The sequence below is a fragment of the Pelodiscus sinensis genome, chromosome 1, assembly GCF_049634645.1.
Source record: "Pelodiscus sinensis isolate JC-2024 chromosome 1, ASM4963464v1, whole genome shotgun sequence".
Classification (NCBI taxonomy): domain Eukaryota; kingdom Metazoa; phylum Chordata; order Testudines; family Trionychidae; genus Pelodiscus; species Pelodiscus sinensis.
This window is the reverse complement of record NC_134711.1, coordinates 111353785-111373513: the sequence shown is the minus strand read 5'-3', so window position 1 is coordinate 111373513 and position 19729 is coordinate 111353785. Positions and strand designations below refer to the sequence as shown.

General features: G+C 43.7%; 1 protein-coding gene across 8 annotated transcripts in view; it reads right to left on the bottom strand.

Annotated features, from left to right (window-relative positions):
- Positions 1-3552: 3552 nt before the first annotated feature.
- The window catches only part of CALD1 (caldesmon 1), a 245860-nt gene continuing 229683 nt past the window's right edge, over positions 3553-19729 (bottom strand). For 6 of the 8 annotated variants that reach the window (XM_075897320.1, XM_075897309.1, XM_025190909.2 and 3 more), the window contains 7 exons: positions 15389-15432; positions 15220-15298; positions 12722-12859; positions 11683-11778; positions 7682-7762; positions 7315-7348; positions 3553-5175 (listed from right to left, as the gene is read on the bottom strand). In XM_075897320.1, coding sequence (XP_075753435.1) covers positions 5144-5175; positions 7315-7348; positions 7682-7762; positions 11683-11778; positions 12722-12859; positions 15220-15298; positions 15389-15432 — 504 coding nt within the window. In that variant the 3' untranslated portion in view covers positions 3553-5143. The remainder of the gene's footprint in view (positions 5176-7314; positions 7349-7681; positions 7763-11682; positions 11779-12721; positions 12860-15219; positions 15299-15388; positions 15433-19729) is intronic. The other 2 variants (XM_025190911.2, XM_014579693.2) reach the window with 1 other exon arrangement.

Sequence of the window (19729 nt, the reverse complement as noted above, 5' to 3'; positions counted from 1 at the left end):
ACTGAGGGGTTTAATATGCAGCTGCCCTGGAGAGAGGACTACCCCAGTCCTCTCACTGCAGCAGCTTGGGGCTAGGTGAGAAGCACCTGTCCATAGCTGCTGCAACAAGCACAGCCAGGAGAAGGGTGCATGTCTCCCAGCTGGGGGAAAGACAGACATAGAAACTCAGAAATATATAGGAGATAGCTGTCCCTTTCTCCACCCTGCCCCCTGCTAGCCCAGTGAGGTTATAGCTGTCCTGATCCCCATCTCTGGCCCCCCGCTGTCCTCCTGTGGTCATTCTACAGTATAATTGTCCCTTCTACCAAATCCCTCCCTTTCCATTTTATGAGAAACAATTGAATTCCAGGCACATCCCATTATCCTGGCAAAACCAAACCCTGACCTTGTCTGAAGATAAGAGGAAGCTCCATACCAAACTTTGTGGTCATAGTTCTTACCATTTAGGAGAAGTTCTTGAACAAATGGACTTACACATGCATTTCTAAAATATATAATGAGAGATTACCTAGATTATTTTTTTTTGGTAGTTGAACAGAGGAAAAAAATCCTTTTTCCCCCAATCAGGTTTTGAACTCTGCACTAAGGATGATAAGGACTAGTCAACTATATGACAAGCAAATGCTTATCAGATAATTGAGTTGACTAGTCGATCCCTACCCCCATGCCTCTATCAGATAGAGGCAGCAAAGGGGGGAGAGGGAGTACTTCAAAGGGGCAGTGCTGCCCCTGTTAGCTGTGTACGGCGCTGCCACTTTGAAATGCTGAAGGGGTAGTCAAAGGGGCAGCACCACACTGCTGAGCTCAGGCTCTGTGCAGCGCTGCCCCTTTGCAGTGCTGTCGCAGCATTTCAAAACAGCAGCACTGTGTGGAGCCTGGGATCACCTAGGGAATCCCCAGCTGGGGAAATGCCACGCAGAATCCAGGTCAGCTGGGGAGTCCCCAGCTGATCCTGTATTCTGCAGAAATGCTGCAAGGACCCTGGAATCAGCTGGTGAGTTCCCAGCTGACCTCGGGCTCCACATGGCATTTCAAAGTGGCAGCGCAGTATGGAGCCCAGGGTCAGGGGGGGGACTCTGAGTCCCCTGCTGACCCCAGGCTCCATGAGGGTACTCGGTTGGGGACTCTTGTGCATTTCAAACCTGGCATGTCCTTGTGCAAACCAGAGTCAGCAGAACCTCCCAGTGGCCCTGAGCTGCACTCAGGGTTCCATATTCCTCCTTTGAAATGTACAAGAGCCCCAGCGGGGTCTCCTAGGCACTTCCGCATTCTTCCTTTGAAATGTCCATCGACTAGTGAATTAATCATTTAGTTAACATCCCTACTCTGCACCTTCGGCATGAATAAGGACAAAGCATTCTCCATACTCAGGATAGCTATGAGACATGGGCAAACATACATCCCTCCCCACCCCCTGTCTAATTTAAAGCCAGGTGACAATTGATGTGTATATCTGTACCAGCGGGGTCAGTATTTCAACACTGCTTCTAATATTCTCATCTTTGAGCTATGGGGCATTTGTTACCTAGAGCCCCTAGTTTAGGAGCACAACCTATGTTTTGCAAAGCTCTCCTTTCCTAGTATAGCTATGATCAAAATCTACCCAGAGCTTACTGTGGTCCACATTGACAATCTTTGCAATACATCAGCTCTCACAGGGTGTAAGCAGCACCATTACTTAAAATACTGCATCATTTTCTCCCAGAATGCGGGGAGACTGCTTTTTCCGTATGTCGGGGCTCACTTACCTCCTCTCCAACACACATCCAGTGTATACAAACCTTATCTTTTAGAGTCTTCTTGGAGGAATGGAGGTGAATGACTTCCCCACATAAGACTAATTACCCAATTAACCTGTGGATGGAGTTAATTTAATGTCACTGCCACTCCTCTTCCATAAAAAAGCATACACTTTTTGCATGATGATGAGAAAAATGGTGACAGTGCTAGGGCCTCTTTTTCAGTGACTCTCAAGTCTGAGTGTCAACAGTTCACTCTACGCTGCTTCTGGCGGCTCTAAGTTCCACTGGAGTGGGAGACCTCACATTCTTTTGCTGCAGGTTGAAACTTGGAGTTAGTGTTGTGCTCGCTCCCCCTGAGATCACAAAGGAAATCAATCTGCAACTCACTGAGCCTTCATCTACTGCATCAAGAGGCCTATTAGGCTTAAGAAGACTCCTTCATGCCTGCAGACACAATCCCAATTTTTGAAGCTGGAACAACTCAAGTTTTATATACAAAATGCTTTTCCAAGTAAGACCACAAGGGATTGTACAACCGTATCCATCCTTACAAAATAAAATATACTGAAGTGGAACAGAACATGGCTACTTTGTATCATGAGTTTTCTATTTCAGCCCTGCTTTCTAAATCTATTCAACAATATAAATGCTGAAACATCTTAATTATTTCTTCTCTGGTGTAAAAGACTGTGGCTTTGTCTACACTGGCACATTTTTGCATGAAAACGGCAGCTCTTGCGCAAAAACATGCCGCCTGTCTACACTGGCCGCACATTCTTGCGCAAGTAAACTGACATTGTACTGTAGAAAATCAGGGCTTCTTGCGCGAGAACTCTGACACTCCCTCTCAGGAAGACGCCCTCTTGCACAAGAGCTCTTCCAGAAGAGGCCAGTGTAGACAGGAAACATGAATTTCGTGTGCAAGAAGCCTCTATAGTTAAAATGGCCATCAGAGCTTTTTTGCGGAAGACAGCATCTACGCTGCCATGGATGCTCTTGCGCAAGAGCACATGCCAGTGTAGATGCTCTCTTGTGGAAGAATTTTTGCACAAGAACTTTTCCACAAAAGAGTTCTTGCGCAAGAAGCTGCCAGTGTAGACCTAGCCTGTAGGTCTAATGTACTGTGGCAGGGCAATGCCATGCACTGGTCCTTTAAGGGGCTGGGAGCTGGAGTGAAGGAGGGAAGCCCAGCTGGAGGCCATATAAAGCAACTCCTGGAAGGAGGAGAGAGACCTGCCTGCAGCGAGAGAGGCTTTGGCCTAGCAAACCCAGGCTACCCGGCCTGAGACCCTAGGAGCTGCAAGGAGGCAGTCCTGGAGGGCAGGGCTTGCATGGAGGCAGCCCTAAAAGGCTGGGCTGCAAGGAGGCAGTAGTGGTAGGCTGGGGGAGTTTGAGCCAGGTAAGCCCGAGGCCATAAGTCCACAAGGCAAGGTTGCAGGAGGCAACAGGGCAGGCAGAGTGGGAGAAGAACTGGGGGTCCTAGGGAGTAGGGAGGACGCTGGAGGAAGAGAGAAGGAAGAACAATGACTCCCTTCCCTCCGCCCGCCCCAGAAGGGGGCGCAGACGAAGACTGGAGTGGTCACTGCTGGAGGGCAGTGCCCGGAAGAGAACACCTCACCCAAAGGGGGCGCATTGGCGTCGGAGCAGCCAGTTACTTCCCCACGAGCCACCGTGAGGGAAGAAGCTGTGCGGAAAGTGAGTGAACCCACTACAGTATATATTTAAGCTTCATCTTGCTGCATCTGTGTTATGCCTAAACCCACTGTCCTGCTTTCCAATGAGGTGTTTTAAATCATTACACAGACAGGGATTGTTGATGGAAATATTCCATTTATTATTGGTGCAGTTTCAGAGTATATTGTTTGAACAAGTCATGTTTATTGCAGCTATCAAATGTATTTGAAAGATTCAGAGGAAAAGTGTTTACAAAAACCCAAGACAAAAAACATGACAATTCAGAAACAATGCCAGGCATTGTTTGCACAGTTTCACCCCCTACAGATAGCCAAGTGCATCTCAATATGTAAACAAGATGTTTCAGCTAAGCAGGGGAGCTCATCTTTGGACTGAAATACTATATTCTCCCCCTCCTTTAATAAAAAAGTCAGCTGCTACAACAAACATGCTACAAAAAAAGTAGTGACGAAGAAGTTCTCTGTAGTTCCAATGCATAAAGCTGTTAAGCATTTTAGGGCTACTTCAGTTAACTAGTTTATTCCACCCATATACTGGAGGCTGTAAATGCTAAACCGTATGGCATGTAAATTCAAACCAAGCTGACTTATAGCTGTGATTACTATATACAAATCAAACAAAACATCTGGGAATAAGAACTTTGGGAGACAGCTAAAAACACCGTAAGTAGAGGCTTACTTCACTTTGACTAGGTAGGTGGACTTAATATACGGCACTGATGAATGGCAAGATTTAGTGTACAGTAATTTAAGCGCCAACTGTGTTCATTTTTTTAATTATGGTAGTTTTACATAAATTAAACTACGATGTTTTATACAAGTTACCTACTTTTTGATCCTCTATACCCTTATTTTCCTCTCTTTAAAACTATAGTTTTCTTCTCAATTACCCATTACTGGGCATCTTAAAAAAAATTAATACTCATCTTGCCATACCTCTAATGGCAAAATTATGAAATCTTACTCTAGAAAGGATTGTGACTTTTGTAAAAGCTGTGATATCGGCTAATTATGTGCATTCATTACTAAATATAATACTCTAGCATGTATTAAAGCATTCTACCATTAGTAGTGCCTTAAAGCTAAACTTTGTCAAGCTATGTGTATATATTGCAGTCAATTACTAATCACTAACAAAAATAAAATATCAGTACCGCTGTCAGCTAACAATCATCCAAATTTAGGTATTAACTTAAACTAGAATGAAAAAAATTGATAAAGTATAAAACAAAAATTTAAACACGTTATGGATGCAGTATTTGACATGGGCAACTTACAGAAAATATTACATTGTCAACTAAAGATTTTCTTCCATGCCTTAGTCTAAAGTGCAGAAAAAGACTTCTGTATTCCAAAAGTAACCACTGTTTTTAATAGGTTTACTGCACACTTTTCTTAAGTAATTCAACTTTGCACGCATTTGGGGGTTGACCTCTTACGCTAGTTGAAATCATGTTTCAGACACATAGTCATGACTATCAGTAGGAGAGTAGTTCACAGCATGGGTTTCTTTAGGAATAAAGGCTCTTGTGCAAAGGCAGTACTATTATGATGTATGTCTAGATGGATTATTAAATACAGTGCTAATATACATGGTTTTAAATGGGATAATGCAAAAAAAAGACATTTTGGTAAATAAACATAAATATAAAAAGGACAATTTAGCACTTTTTCAAAATGAATTGGTCCAGCATCTTTAGTAGCCTCCTATGGTTCTTTCTCAAATTGTCTCACACCTGCTGAAAGAGAGAATGATTAAAGATTGCTTGAAAACAGTGATGTATCTCTAGCAACACAGAGGAGGCAGTTCTGCCTTAACTTGCCACAGTCCCCTTCACCTCAGGCCACCTGCTAAGGAGCAAGACAACACAGCCCTACTAGTGAGCTACATGGCCTGCTAGCACACACCGAGGTACTGCATGACCCTCAGGGCAGATGGGTAGGATCTCACACCGACACTTGCTCGCATCTGGCAGCAGCCAGTATCTTTCAAGGAGCATCACAGAACACATTCCCCACCCAGCATTTCCTCAATCATTTGTCTGCCACTGCTGAATGGAGGCAGATTGCCCCAGCACATCTTCTTAGTCACTATAGTCCCCATCCCCAGGAACAAGTAAATGATTCTACAAGTGACGTAAAGCGTGGCCTACTAACCCAGAGAACGGGGGATACCAATCCCTGTTCTCAATATTGACCTTCCCTTGACACATGGCTTTGGGTAAGCCAGTTAAGTGGGTATTGCCACAATGGCCAAGCACAAGTCTAGCTCTGCAACCAGGGAAGTCAATGGTAGACTTGCCCTTGATTTCCAAGAGAGTAGAGATAGGCCAACACTAAGCAATTTATGAAAAATCTTGTTTTAATTTCACTGTAAAATAAGAATAAGATCCACGTAACAGGAGTGATAGGAGAGTTAGTTTGTATAGGCATTGCAGCTAGTGGTGTAAGACAGATGTCTAATACTGGAAAAGCCCACAAAATGGATGCTGTTCTCTCCCATTTAAGTCAGTGTTTTCACAAGGGGTTCGGTTTGTTCCCAACACATATCACAGTTTTAAGCGATTCCTACTGAATGGGCTTCTGATCAGTTTCAAATTGTTTATTATCCTGTTTTCCCTACTCCTCTTCCACAGAGGCTCATTTCCTCCACCTGGTTTTCCTTTGGAGAGGTTTGGAATACAAGTAGGCTGTGTCTACACTGGCAAGTTATTCTGGAAAATCAGCCGCTTTTCCGGAAAAACTTGCCAGCTGTCTACACTGGCCGCTTAAGTTTCCAGAAAAGCACTGACGATATCATGTAAAATCATCAGTGCTTTTCTGGAAAAACTATGCTGCTCCCATGCGGGCAAAAGTCTTTTTCCGGAAAACTGTTTTTCCGGAAGACAGCACAATAGTGTTTTCCGCAAAAAAGCCCCAATCGGGGCTTTTTTGTGGAAAAGCGCGTCTAGACTGGCCACGGACACTTTTCTGGAAAAAGTGCTTTTCCGGAAAAGCATCCTGCCAATCTAGACGCGCTTTTCCGAAAATGCTTTTAACGGAAAACTTTTCCGTTAAAAGCATTTCCGGAAAATCATGCCAGTGTAGATGGAGCCGTATAGTCTGTACAAAAAAAGCTAGCAGAGGGTCTGTTACTTCCCCACCCACAGCACAGCTGTCAGCCGATTTATTTCAAACGTGTGACTCATATAGGACCAACACAGAAACACTAAACAGAGTTTATGCTGTACGAAGGTGCCTAGGCACTTTTGCGGCAAGAGAAAGTCTGAGGCTGAGAGCATTTGACCTCAACTCCAATTCAAGTCTGGGGCATGGAGGGCACCCAGCAACTCATGAGACCAAGATTTAAGAGTCAACAAGTGACAGCATGATCATTTATCATGAGACTTTACCCATGGCTGATAATACAGTTCAGAGTCATCTTACTGTTTTGTTTTCGTCAGCCCTCTGGGTTTCATTCCTAGTCAGTGAACAACACTACAACTCTAGACCCACTCAGTGCTTTAAAAAATAGTTTTGATGAAAATAATTGGCAGGGACTATTCTCAGGTGCCTAACATCTGAGAGTGCTGTTAAATGACAGACCAATTCTTCAGGTCTCAAACAGTTCAGGGGCTCACTGATAACACACTAGATGGGTTATTCGCAAATATGTAAATAGGGCTAGAGAGCTGTCATCCCAAAAGGAAGATGTGTGCTTAATCCTCCAAACTAACTGTCAAATTACAATCTGTGGCAATTCATTTTTGGAAGTCAAAGGAAAAACTGTTTCTTGGGTGCCACTGCTTGTGTGTCATAATTTGAAAAGCTGGCTGCATTGGTATAAAATCTGCAAAAGCTTCCATTTAATGTACAGTACAATTTCTCACAACACTTACCATTAGTCTCTGACTTTTTCCCCAGAGCTGTTACCTGCAGTTCAAAAAAATTATAATAAAGTTATCATTTAAGAAAGGTGAGTGTAGGAAAAAATAGGTTAGGCAGAATGGAAAGAAATTTTGTGAAAAGGGCCAACACCAGGTCTCTGTGTTCTTCAAAACAGGCGCTAAGTACCTTTTGCTCTGAACATTAAAGGATGAATTTTCTCTAATACTATGGACAAAAAGGGGAAGATTTTCAAAAGGCACAAAAGAGCAATTAGAGGCCCAACTCCTCCCAAATGCTAGTCAGAGTTAGATATCTTGTGCCTTCTGAAAGTCTCACACAGTGTCTTTGTTCTCTCTCTGATGGATACAGAAGTATTACCTTAGAAGGAGAGGTTGCCTTTTCATTTGACTGCTTCTCCCAGAGATTACGTTTGTTGGATACATCTCCTGGTCTTAAATCCTATTTTTTGGAGGAGTCAAAGCACAGGAAAAAAAAACATAGCTCAGATTTGTTTTATGAAGAGTAATAAAGGCTGTACTGTAACCTCCCACAGAAATACCCACACATTAGGTCTGTGCAAACCTCATTCATAATGGGTTTTCATAGATGTACAATAACTGAAAGCAGAACTTGGCCTGTAGTACCTTCACACATAACTAATTTATATGCTTTTTATTTCTGTGTTAAATACTATACAAGGAAGAAGAGAATGGAAAAGTGGTAAAAAGCAAACAATATATTCCTCATTTCCAGACCAGAGGATGGGTTATTCAGCAGTTACAAATAGTATTTGATCTCCTTTAAGACCTTAAATACGGAGTTCACTGCCCAGTCCCAGTATTTTTTTTTTCTTTCGAACAGAGTTAAGTACAGGGGAAATAATTTGAGTACACAGCATTTTTCATCAGGTAACAAGATATGACTCTTTACAAGATCATCCAATATACATAGCCCTGTAGTACAAAACCCTTCCTGAGTCCATCTAAAGTTCTGCTAAGATGCATGTTATTGTAGTATATTCGCACAAGAAGGCAGAGTAAAGGCTGATGTATGAACATTTTTCCCTTGGAGAATTTCAATTTTGGTGAACTTGTTTCAATGTTTCTATTGAGGGGGGAAATATTAAGTCTCAGGTAGGTTTGAGCTGATGCCGTTAATTGAACAGAACCAAAACATTTTCTCATTTAGAAACAGCTCAACATTACAATAAATCTAACGGAGATGCCTCAGAACTTCATGGGAGTTGCAACTGGATGTTTCATGCCCCCATTCTCTCCCATGGTTTGGTCTCCTTGACTGGGCAATATGTTCTCAAGATACAATACGTTCTTTGAGCATTGTGCCTTATGGGAATCCTATACAGTGGTGCATCATGGGACATGTAGTCTAGCCAGAGAACATGGATAGCTCTGTATAGACAAGTGAGGTGTCTTTAAATGTAAACAAACTCTGTAGTCTCACCCAGAGCAGGATCAAAAATGATACATTATAAAAGGTAATAGCAAGGACCCTCTGTACATAAACAAGAGTAGCTTCTCCTGTCCATTCTTCAGTCAAGATTTTGTCATCTAACATTTAACCATAAACCAGTGGTTCTCAAACTTGTTGGCTCACTCAAAGCAGACCTTTCTATGACCACTAGCCAACCACCCACAATGACAAAATTGGTGCAAGAGGTGGGAGTGCTGGGTCTGATGGGAGGTAGGGTGCAGAAGTAGGGTGGAGGGGTCTGAGTGGGAGGGAGAGTGTAGGAATGGAGTGGAGGTCTGGGAGATACAGTGGTGTGTAAGGAGGATGGGGGTGTGGGGTCTGGGCATGAGCGGGATGGGGGCACTTACCTGACTTTGTGACTCCTACTGCTATCAGACAGTGCCCCCACTGCTCCCATAGGCTGTGATTCTGGCCATGGGAGCAGCAGTGAAAGCCTCCACATAAGTGGTTTCCTGAGCTGCCATTACCCCAGCCAGGAGGCTGGGGAATGGCAATACACAGAGATGTTTCTTCCCCCTACAAGCCGGATCTGGCCCCTCACTTCAGTGGGAAGCCAGTGCTGACACTCCAAATTTGCAGAGGGAGTGTGGGGGTGGGTTGGAGCACCGGTGCTGGCTCCCAAATGCAGAGAGGGGCAAGCCCTGAACCAAAGGCTCACCTGCAAGATGGTTGTGGACCACTAGTGGTCAGCGGACCATGCCCTAGAGGACTGACTACAGGACTCGTGTTCTCAAGTTCATTTTGGGTGGGTTTAAGTTAGTTAATGCCTATTACACCCGCTGCCATGTAGGACAGCAATGTGAATAAAGACATCCATATCCTAATGCTAGGAGGGAAGAGAAGATGGTTTGGGAATTGATAGTCTTGGTTTCTCCTTGGCTTATCCCAAAAGCATTACAAGAAATGTAGGTTTTTGTTCACAGTGAATTCTGAATCAATTTACCTGACTAGCAAAGAGACCCCAATCCAGAAAGAACAGAAGGAAGGAAAGCATCTAGAGAAGTCCACACAAGCAGAGATATTGAAAGGAAAGAGAGCAATCCGCTGCGAGGGAGAGAGAGAAGAAAGGTGCGGTTGAGGAAAGGAGTCATTCGTTCTGCATTGTTTATTAATACATAGCTTAGAAAAAAGAAGCAAAACCCAAAGAGACAAGAACCAGATTCTATATCACATCACCATGGTCGCCATTAAACAGCTACAGCGATCATGTTCTATTCTGACGCTGCTAAATTCAGTTACCATGCAACCGTTAGCAAATACTGATTTTAAGAGCAACCAGTCAACTCCAAGTAAATCTAGTGAAGGCAACATGGGTGTAAATCACAAGCACAATGTAGGCTAGCAGTGATCTGGCAAGTAATTGTACATGTACTGAACGTACTACACAATGTGCATAATGGACTCTTTTTATACAATACCAAAATAAGATGAATCCCTAAATATGATCCAATGGAGGCCTTCACCCTGCTATTCATTAGAATACACACCATTATTTCCCGAGGCAGGTAAGTAAAGGAGTCTAGAGAATTGGCTATTTCTGTTCTTTCCTCCCCAAACTCCTTTTATCTTCTTTTCCCCTGCCCTCTTGGCAGCGGCTGAAAGACTTTTTTTTCCCTTTTTCCTTCATTTGTAGCTTGCTATCCTTGTACCCAACTGAGAAGAAAGTTATGTGAAGTTTAGAGTGAAGGCAACTATCAGTGGTCTGGGCCAGGTGCTCCTTACAGAAGAGGTGAACGATAAAGACATTTGGGACAATGGGCTGCAGTGCTACAGTAGTAACACTTGTAGTTGCTACATTAGGGTATGTCTACACTACCCCCCTAGTTCGAACTAGGGTGGTAATGTAGTCATACGGAGTTGCAAATGAAGCCCGGGATTTGAATTTCCCGGGCTTCATTTGCATAAAGCCGGCCGGCACCATTTTTAAATGCCGGCTAGGTCGGACCCTGTGCCGCACGGCTACACGCGGCACGGACTAGCTAGTTCGGATTAGGCTTCCTATCCGAACTAGCTGTACGCCTCGTGGAATGAGGTGTACAGCTAGTTCGGATTAGGAAGCCTAATCCGAACTAGCTAGTCCGTGCCGCGTGTAGTCGTGCGGCACGGGGTCCGACCTAGCCGGCATTTAAAAATGGCGTCGGCCGGCTTTATGCAAATGAAGCCCGGGAAATTCAAATCCTGGGCTTCATTTGCAACTCCGTATGACTACATTACCCTCCCCCCCAGTTCGAACTAGGGGGGTAGTGTAGACATACCCTTAGGGATTACTGTGGCAAGGAGGAGGAAAAGTTTGCAGCTTTCATTCATTTTGGGGGGCAAGGGAGATGATCCAGGGACATGCAAGTTTTCCAAGCTCTGTTGCTCCACTCCTCTAAATTAGCTGTAAGTTATGACGTCTGGAAGCACAAAGTCAAACACTGGTTCAGAAAGCTTAAGTACAACAAACTAACATACTACTTGTATATTCACCATTTTATGATCCGAGTCTCATTTACACCAAGGATATAGACAATTCGGGCATTTCAATAGCCTGCAAGTTCCTCTCGGAGGCAAATCATCCAGTATTTCACCAACAGGTCATGGCTGTTTATTTACAGATTCATGGTGCAATATCTGAGGCTTCAAGTTAACATTCTCCTCTGTAACATGACCCCACACTACTTTTCTAGAGTATCCATCCATGCAGTTACCAAGGACACACCATCTCCATGGTGAGCGCTGTTCTGGTACCATCATTATACACAGGTTCTTAGCGTTAGTGCGTCAATCAGGTCAAGCCTCCAAGGAGCCATCTACTTGCTGACATAGCCCATTAGTTTCCTATCCTTCTCTCACTGACCTAAGTTCAGACTCATCATTCAGAAGCTAGTTACTACAGTTCTACTTACAGAAGGTTTCGAAGCAGGTGATTTGTTGGTGTCTGGGGTCTTAGTTAACCATTCATTGATACGACTGGACACGCCAACCTTCAGTCCAGCGGTTTCCTGCAAAGTAGTTATTTCAAATCAGGTTTTTTTAAGAGTACTTGTGCCTAAGGGCTCTATGATTTGGGAAAGCAAAACTCCATGGTTAATAAGAATTTCCCTCAGAGAATATGTCTGATGGTGGTACAGCCTTCAATTTGCAGGGCTAGCCCACCACATCTGGAAAATACAGTAATCCTGTGACTAAACCCCTGGAGAGCATTCCATGAAGCTCCCATCAATCACTAAGCATCCATGGCTGCTTCTATCCTCACTCCAAATTGTACAAATTAGATCTTTAGCCCAAACAGAGGAATAACTAGGAAATTACTCCATCCAGGTTTTTTTAAACTGGAATTCTGAAATAAAATATAATCAAAGTCAGCCAAAATCAACCAACATTTCTAAAACTATTTGGCCAGAATTTTCAAACATGGGCGCATTGAGTTAAGTGTTAAAATTCATATTTAGTACCACACACAACATGAGTACATTGATTTGTTAAAAAAAAAAAAAAAAAGGAAAGTTCACCTATGAATTCAGAGCCAGACATGGAATTCAAATATTCCAGTGATGCTTTAAAAAAAAATCGAGTAAATTTTCTAGTAGAATATGACCTAATAAAAACATCTCAATTCTGAACTTTTTTGTACATGGCTTAAGTCCTGCCAATTACAGCCATGTAAGATATCAGAGGTGTGATGTCAGAGGATAGCTCTTAACTAAACCTATTTTGCAATACATTTCCCTCTTGCTACCTACTGTTCTGGTCTTACTGTTCTTCTGTAGGCCATCAGGGTAGCTGGATCTTTGAGGATCCAGTTCTTCAAGATTCTGAGCACCGTCTTCTATCTTTGACTCCAACAAGACCGCTCACAGACACAAGGGTTATTCATATAAGTAAGCAATGAAGGAACTATCCTTGGTGTACTTCTATTTAAACATGCAGAATAGGAAGACATACCTTATTTGGTGTCCCTGGCCCAGAGGGTGATGAGAAAACATTCCCTTTCTCCCACATGCTTTTGATATTACGGACACCCTCCGCTGGCACTGGAAGGTCAGAGGGTGCTGGTTTAGCAGGTTTGGGAGTTTTTGTGCCCTGCAATGGACAGATGCTAGTTAGCGTTTACAACGAAGGCCTTGGTGCCGAGTGCATTTTACAGTGTTGGGGCATAAATGAAGTAGCTTTAAAGCTGAATGAAGTTTCATTGATGACTATGCATGTTATAATGCAAAATTAAGACGCTTAGCAAAGAACCTCACAAGTTTGAAGTGCAGTTGTTTAAGTCAGTGCATTCATTATGACCTGGACTATCATTCATGCAGATTTTACACACATGGATTTACCAGGCTTATGGTAAACTGTAGCTGATGGGATAGAGGTTTATCAAGTAGTGCTTACAGCTGATCCAGAGTTTTATTTGGCTTGTAACCCTTTAAAATGGTTTCTCCCCCTGCCTCCTTCCACCAATTTGCCTTTGGACTGCAGCACAAATAAGCAAGGAAGGCAGCTGTAAACGGCTGATATGCTGTCCAGTGTGTCCAAGCTGCTCTGTCTGGTACTGACAAGTTAACCCTGTCTGTGAGATTTATCACTATACCCAATAGTTGAACATTGCTGCCAGGAGCAACTTCTGCAGAGTGACCAAAACGCAAGCCACAATCCCCTCTTCATTGGCAACATTCACAAGTACTGTAAAATAGGTGAGGGATGTGCGCAACTGGATGTCAAAGTAGTTGCCTTGTGTCTCTAATTATAAGGGAAGTTAGACCACTCACCCCTAGAAACCAGAAAATCAGGAGTCTGGCGCCAGAAGTTTAGGGCCAGACCGTAGTAGGAAATCACAGGTTACGTTGGTTCTGAACGGTGCAATACTTCCCATACCTCACAGAGCAATAGCTTTATGTCCAACGTAGTACAAAGGACCAGATCCTTAGATGCTCCAGATCAGCACTGAAGTCAATGGAGCAACACCATTTACATTTGTTGACAAGCAGGACCAGTATACCTGGGATCGCAGCCATGGCTGCATGCTTTGAAATGGCACAGCCCAATCTCCCCACCGCATGGGACCAGCTTGTCTAGCTGCTCTTGATGGACAGAGCCACAACTCCACCCTGACCCATTCACACTTTGAGGAGTCTAACATCTAGCTCTGGCACTCAATCCAAGTTGGCATGCTCAGAGATTACAATTTACACACGGACAAAAAGGGCCAGAGTGGAGCTGGAAGATACAGATATGTCCTGTTTCTTTAAAACTAACAGCAGAGATCAGAGAAATAAGAACTAGGTATATAGTTCTAGTGAAAACTCAGAAGGGAGAATAAGGCCATGACTATACTAACAAGAAGATTGACACTGCAATGGTCCGATCTTCTGGCGTTCGATTTAGCAGGTCTAGTAAAGGCCCGCTAAATCAAACACGGGGGATGCCCTGTTGACGCGGATATACCTCGATTCATATTTGCTCCTGCTGACCTCCCACTCTGAAGCCGGCACGAAAGGTACGTCAACTCCAGTTAATTTAAGTGAAGAAGCTGATGACAGGCCCAACAAAGAAAACAACAGGTCACCACCTGTCATCACCTATAGCCCACACCTTAAACCCTCCAGCGCATTGTTAACAATCAACGACCTATCCTGGAAAATGACCCCTCAATCTCACAGGCCTTCGGGGACAGACCAACCCTCACCTACAGACAACCCCCTAACCACAAACACATTCTTCCCAGCAATTATGCAGCATACCTCCATTATACTTATCCAAGAACCCACCCCTGCAACCAACTCCGGTGCCAACTCTGTCCACACATCTATACAAATGACATCATCACACGACCTACCGACATAAGCCACCACATCAGAGGCTCATATAACTGTGCATCCACTAATGAGATCTATGCCATCAAGTATCAGCAATGCCCCTCTGCCATGTATATTGGCTAAACCGGACAGTCTCTATGACAAAGGATTAATGGACACAAATCAGATATTCAAAAAGGTGACACAGAAACTTGTTGGGGAACATTTTAACTTGCCTCGGCACTCACTAATGGATCTAAAAGTGACCATATTATTACAAGCCAATTAAAAAAAAACAGCTTGAAAGGGAAGCTGCAGAACTTAATTTCATTTACAAGTTTGATACCTGCAATAGAAGTTTAAACAAAGACCTTAACTGGATTACCTGCTACATTCCACATCCTAAAGACATAATAAGCCAAGCATCAGGTACTTAAGAGAACTTAGAATCCACTCTACTCTAACTGTCAATTTTTGCAATCTGGACCCCTTAACTCCTTTCATCGGAAGAAGTGGGTTGTGCCCATGAAAGCTCATGATCCCATCTACATGTTTTGTTAGTCTCTAAGGTGCTGCAGGACTATTCATTGTTTTTAAATTTTTTCAGTACAGACTAATACGGGTACCCCTCTATATCATTTGGTAATAACTTACCTCAATTGCACTGGTGTACTGCTCAAGTCTGCTGTCAATCTTGGAGACAACTGCTGCAGGGTGAGTGGGTTTAGCACCACTGTTTTTAGAAAGGAGAAAACAGAAGTGATTATTACAATCCAACACTTTGCTGCTATGATTTAGTCTATTACACAGTTCATTGCTTTACCTCTTCTGAGCGGATTTGTTCAAAAACTCTGCCCGTTCTTCTATCTAGAAACAGAAGGATAGAAGTGATGTAACTATTTAACTGCAAAGTCTGCAGCCCAAAATAAGTACAAGGGCCTGTAGTGACACACAGATCCAAACAACAGAAGACTGCTTCAAATTCAAATCACTGCAGCAACACGCAGAGACATTTACCACTGAGAACCCTATTTTTTAAGAAACACATTTGCAGGAGTTGGGGGAATTATGCAAGTTAACACATGTACCTCCTTCATGTTCTTCAGTCTCCCCAAGATGCTATATTTACAAGAGTAAGCACCTAGTGAAGGAGGGGTGAAGGGAAGAGAGGATGTACAGGTCACTAATGGGTTGATGGGAGTCAGATTTAGTGTCCAAACTTGTTTAAGGCAAATTAAACAAGTTTTCCACAGTAGACACATCAGAGCAGGCCAGATCTGGAGCTGAGCCATGTACCTCTATCCCATACATTTTAATGAGGAGAAGTAAATTGATTTTTGGACCCAAACTGCCAGTCAAAGCATCCTTTTCTTCTACACAGCACAGTCACCTCTGAGTTAATATTTACCAATTGCCATGTTGTCTTTCCTAACACAGTTATTTTTTAGTCTCTGTATACGGAAATAGTGTAGTATCTCTGGGTATGTCTACACTACCCCGCTAGTTCGAACTAGCGGGGTAATGTAGGCATACCACACTTGCAAATGAAGCCTGGGATTTGAATTTCCCGGGCTTCATTTGCATAAGCGGGGAGCCGCCATTTTTAAAACCCCGCTGGTTCGAACCCCGTGCAGCGCGGCTACACGGGGCACAAACTAGGTAGTTCGAACTAGGCTTCCTAGTTCGAACTACCGTTACTCCTCGTGAAATGAGGAGTAACGGTAGTTCGAACTAGGAAGCCTAATCCGAACTACCTAGTTCGTGCCCCGTGTAGCCGCGCTGCACGGGGTTCGAACCAGCAGGGTTTTAAAAATGGCGGCTCCCCACTTATGCAAATGAAACCCGGGAAATTCAAATCCCGGGCTTCATTTGCAAGTGCGGTATGCCTACATTACCCTCCTAGTTCGAACTAGGAGGGTAGTGTAGACATACCCTCTGATACTGGTCAACTATGGAGGTCTCAGGAGAGATCCTAAGTCTCCAGATAATTTCAGGACAGAGGGATTGCATCCCTGCCAGAAGTTATGTGAGAGAAGGTTTGCTCCACTGTCTAGGCTGGAGGAGGTCTGGTGGAGATGATGGAGTCAGTGCCAACAATTTCGTCTCCTTTTACTTCTCTCTGTCAGTATACACCTGGATGGACCTCCTCCCTGCTCTGCAGTTGGCTTGACAGCTCCTTTCGGGAGCGACTGCAAGAACAGCATGAGTACAGGAGATAGCTGATCATCAGTTATCCCAGAATTTGGTTTAATGTGGATTTACCAGCATCTCCATGTACTGTTTCCAACTACTATTGCCCTTGAATCTTCAAAGTTGAAGCAATGACAACTAACTTAAGACCATTCACTTACATGGTGCTGGATTCTCCCCTGCACTCTCCCTCCTCATCGCTATATAAAATTAGCTAACTCCATAGCACACCTTAAGTTCAAAGGGTTGGAAATTCCACAACTCAGGACCACAGAAGCAGGGAGTCAGGAAGTTCCCGTTAGTTCTGAATGAGAAACTAAGTGAACCAATCCCAGTGACTTTGATGCATATTTCCAGGGCATCTCAAATGCTCCACGCTGATCTAAGACACATTCTTTTCCCAGCAGTTGATCTCAAAAGATGGACTATTACTCGCCCATGTCTCAGAGCCAAATACATTCCTGAAGAGAGAAGTCTGCTTTATTTTGCCAGTAGACATGTAGTATGGCCAATTCTTTATCCAGCCACACAGTGGCAGCAGCACACAAGCCAGGAGAAGGCTGTCCATGTTCCTCTGATTTCATCTCCTTTGGGAAGGCATCTTGACCCATAAGTAATACAATTGACATGGCCGTGGAAAAAATGTGGTTAAAATGGAAGGGATAGAGCTGTGATACTAACCGACACAGATTGGTTCCTTCTAACCATTATACAACACATAACAAAAAAGGTAGGCATTGCCAATCAGCAATGGATCCCAGTTCAGAGTCACTGGCTACTAGGTTTCTGGTTATGGGAGACTGCTGAAAGGATAAATGTTGATAAATCACATGGGATTATTTTTTAGTTTCTATACAGCAAATACAGTCTGAACAGATACTGGACATGGTTCTATTCTGTTATTTTCTCATTGCATTCAGCTCTAGATTAGTGTGCTTTGAATGGCATGTCCAAAGGACCTTGCTACACATGCATACACTATGCAAACTGAAGCCTCTCTTTTCTCATAAGCTCTTCACCACAGACCCCTCCCTCACCAATATCAGTGGGTCCCCTGTATGCAGGCAAGGGGACATGCAGAACAGCTTGCAAGAGCATGGTCCAAAGTTGCTAGCTAATGTGTGGTTTATAGAACCTGCTCATTTCAAAGCTTGGTGACACTCTAGCTCATATACCCTTTAACCCTTCTGGACAAGGACCAACTTTAAAGGTGTTTTCCAAGCTAGACTGGCTATTTTCTGGAGTTTCCCTGTGCTCACTCAGGGGAGAAGGGGGATTGTATCCACCACAGCCCTGAACACCACTGCAAGCAGTTACCTAGTTCTCCAGTCTTGAGGTGTCCAGCTTTCTAGCTGAAACCGTGCTCCGTCGTTCTCAGCCTGAGCGAGGGATTTTGCCAAGAGGGGTGGGAGAATCATTGAGTGGGGGAGGAGCAGCAAAAAGGTGGGAAACGACTGTACACTCACTACACCTAGGGGTTCTCTCTGTACTTGCTTAGGATGCCAAGGGGCGTTGCTCAAGAGAGGAACCCAAGAGAGGCTCCTGCAGAAGGCAAGGGGGAAACGAGACCGGAGCAGAGCTAGCTGGCATCCTTTGGACCAAGCCAGGCCTCTCCAGCCTGAAGAGATAAGCAGTTGTTAATGAGGTTTCTCCAGGCCTGCTTGAGGATCTCTCTTGGCGCACTGCTCAGCAACAGCCCACTCTTTTATTATCGTTGCATTCGGGTGGGCGGGGGGGAAGAGGAAAGGATCTTTTAATGCACTTACACCAAACAACGTGGCAACATGCAGAGGACTAAGCCACTCAACCCACTGCACACTAAGCAAGCTACATGCACAGGCGGAGGAATAATAGGCACATACACTAAACAAAATTACAAAATAGATCTGTAAAATGAATAGGGGGAAAAAAAACAAGATTGTTAACTTACCAGCAGAAACTCTCCTAATGTTTCCTGTATCTGAGATCAAACCCCAAAGAAAGCCTTTATGGGCTTTTTAAATGGCTTTGACCCTTGTTTTGTTAAGAGGAACACTGCCCGGAACATATCACAGAAGCAAGCAGGGGCTTCAAAAAATCAAAGACATCAATCTCTAGCTAAACTGTCCAGATGGGAAAGAACCCAGCCTTTTGTCTAAAGGAAGCCAGCCCTTGCCAGCAGTGTTCCTTCTAACTGGCTCTCTGTGTGAAGAATAAATTTTGTCATATACACCAATGCATGTGCAGATGTGCACCACTGATAGAAACACACGCTCCCGGCTGTGAGAAACTCTGGGCACTCTGAAAATCAGCTGGGCAGCACCTGAATCTCTCCTGGTTGACCGCTCAAGCGCTCAGTTTACAGAGAATGCTGCCTGCCAGTCAAATTTCAGAATAACTGACCAACAACATAGACACAGTCACAAACATCAGGAATCCTATCTGACAACCCTTATGCACCCACTTAACTTGATTGATGGGATTTATTTACTCACATACATAAAGCAGCATTTTGCAGAAGCAGGACCTTAGTTAATGAGTGCTGTGCAATACAGAGTTCAACTAAGTTGGAAGAGGATTTGTATAGAGGGTGACCACTGCTAATGCATTTCCTCTCCTTGAAGCTGTACGAGCAGGCTTGGAAGCACAGAGCATTTTTCTACCATAAATGTACAAAGAAATAGCTGAACGTACTAATGAGGCTAGAGATACAATATGAGGCCTATGGGACCAATTCTGCCTTCACTACCAACCATGCAGCCCAGCCCAAGGATGTGACTAGGATGGTATAAGGTATACATTAATGCTGGATTTGACCCATCCATTTACATAACAATTAGGAACAGCTCACCACATAAATATTCACATCATGTGCTGTTTGGTTAAGGTGCATTTAATTATCTTAATAGCCACATAGTAGACTTTTAAACTGTGGGTAATAAATGTTACCAACCAACCTCAGATGACAAGTCAATAGAAATGCCACTTCAAATAA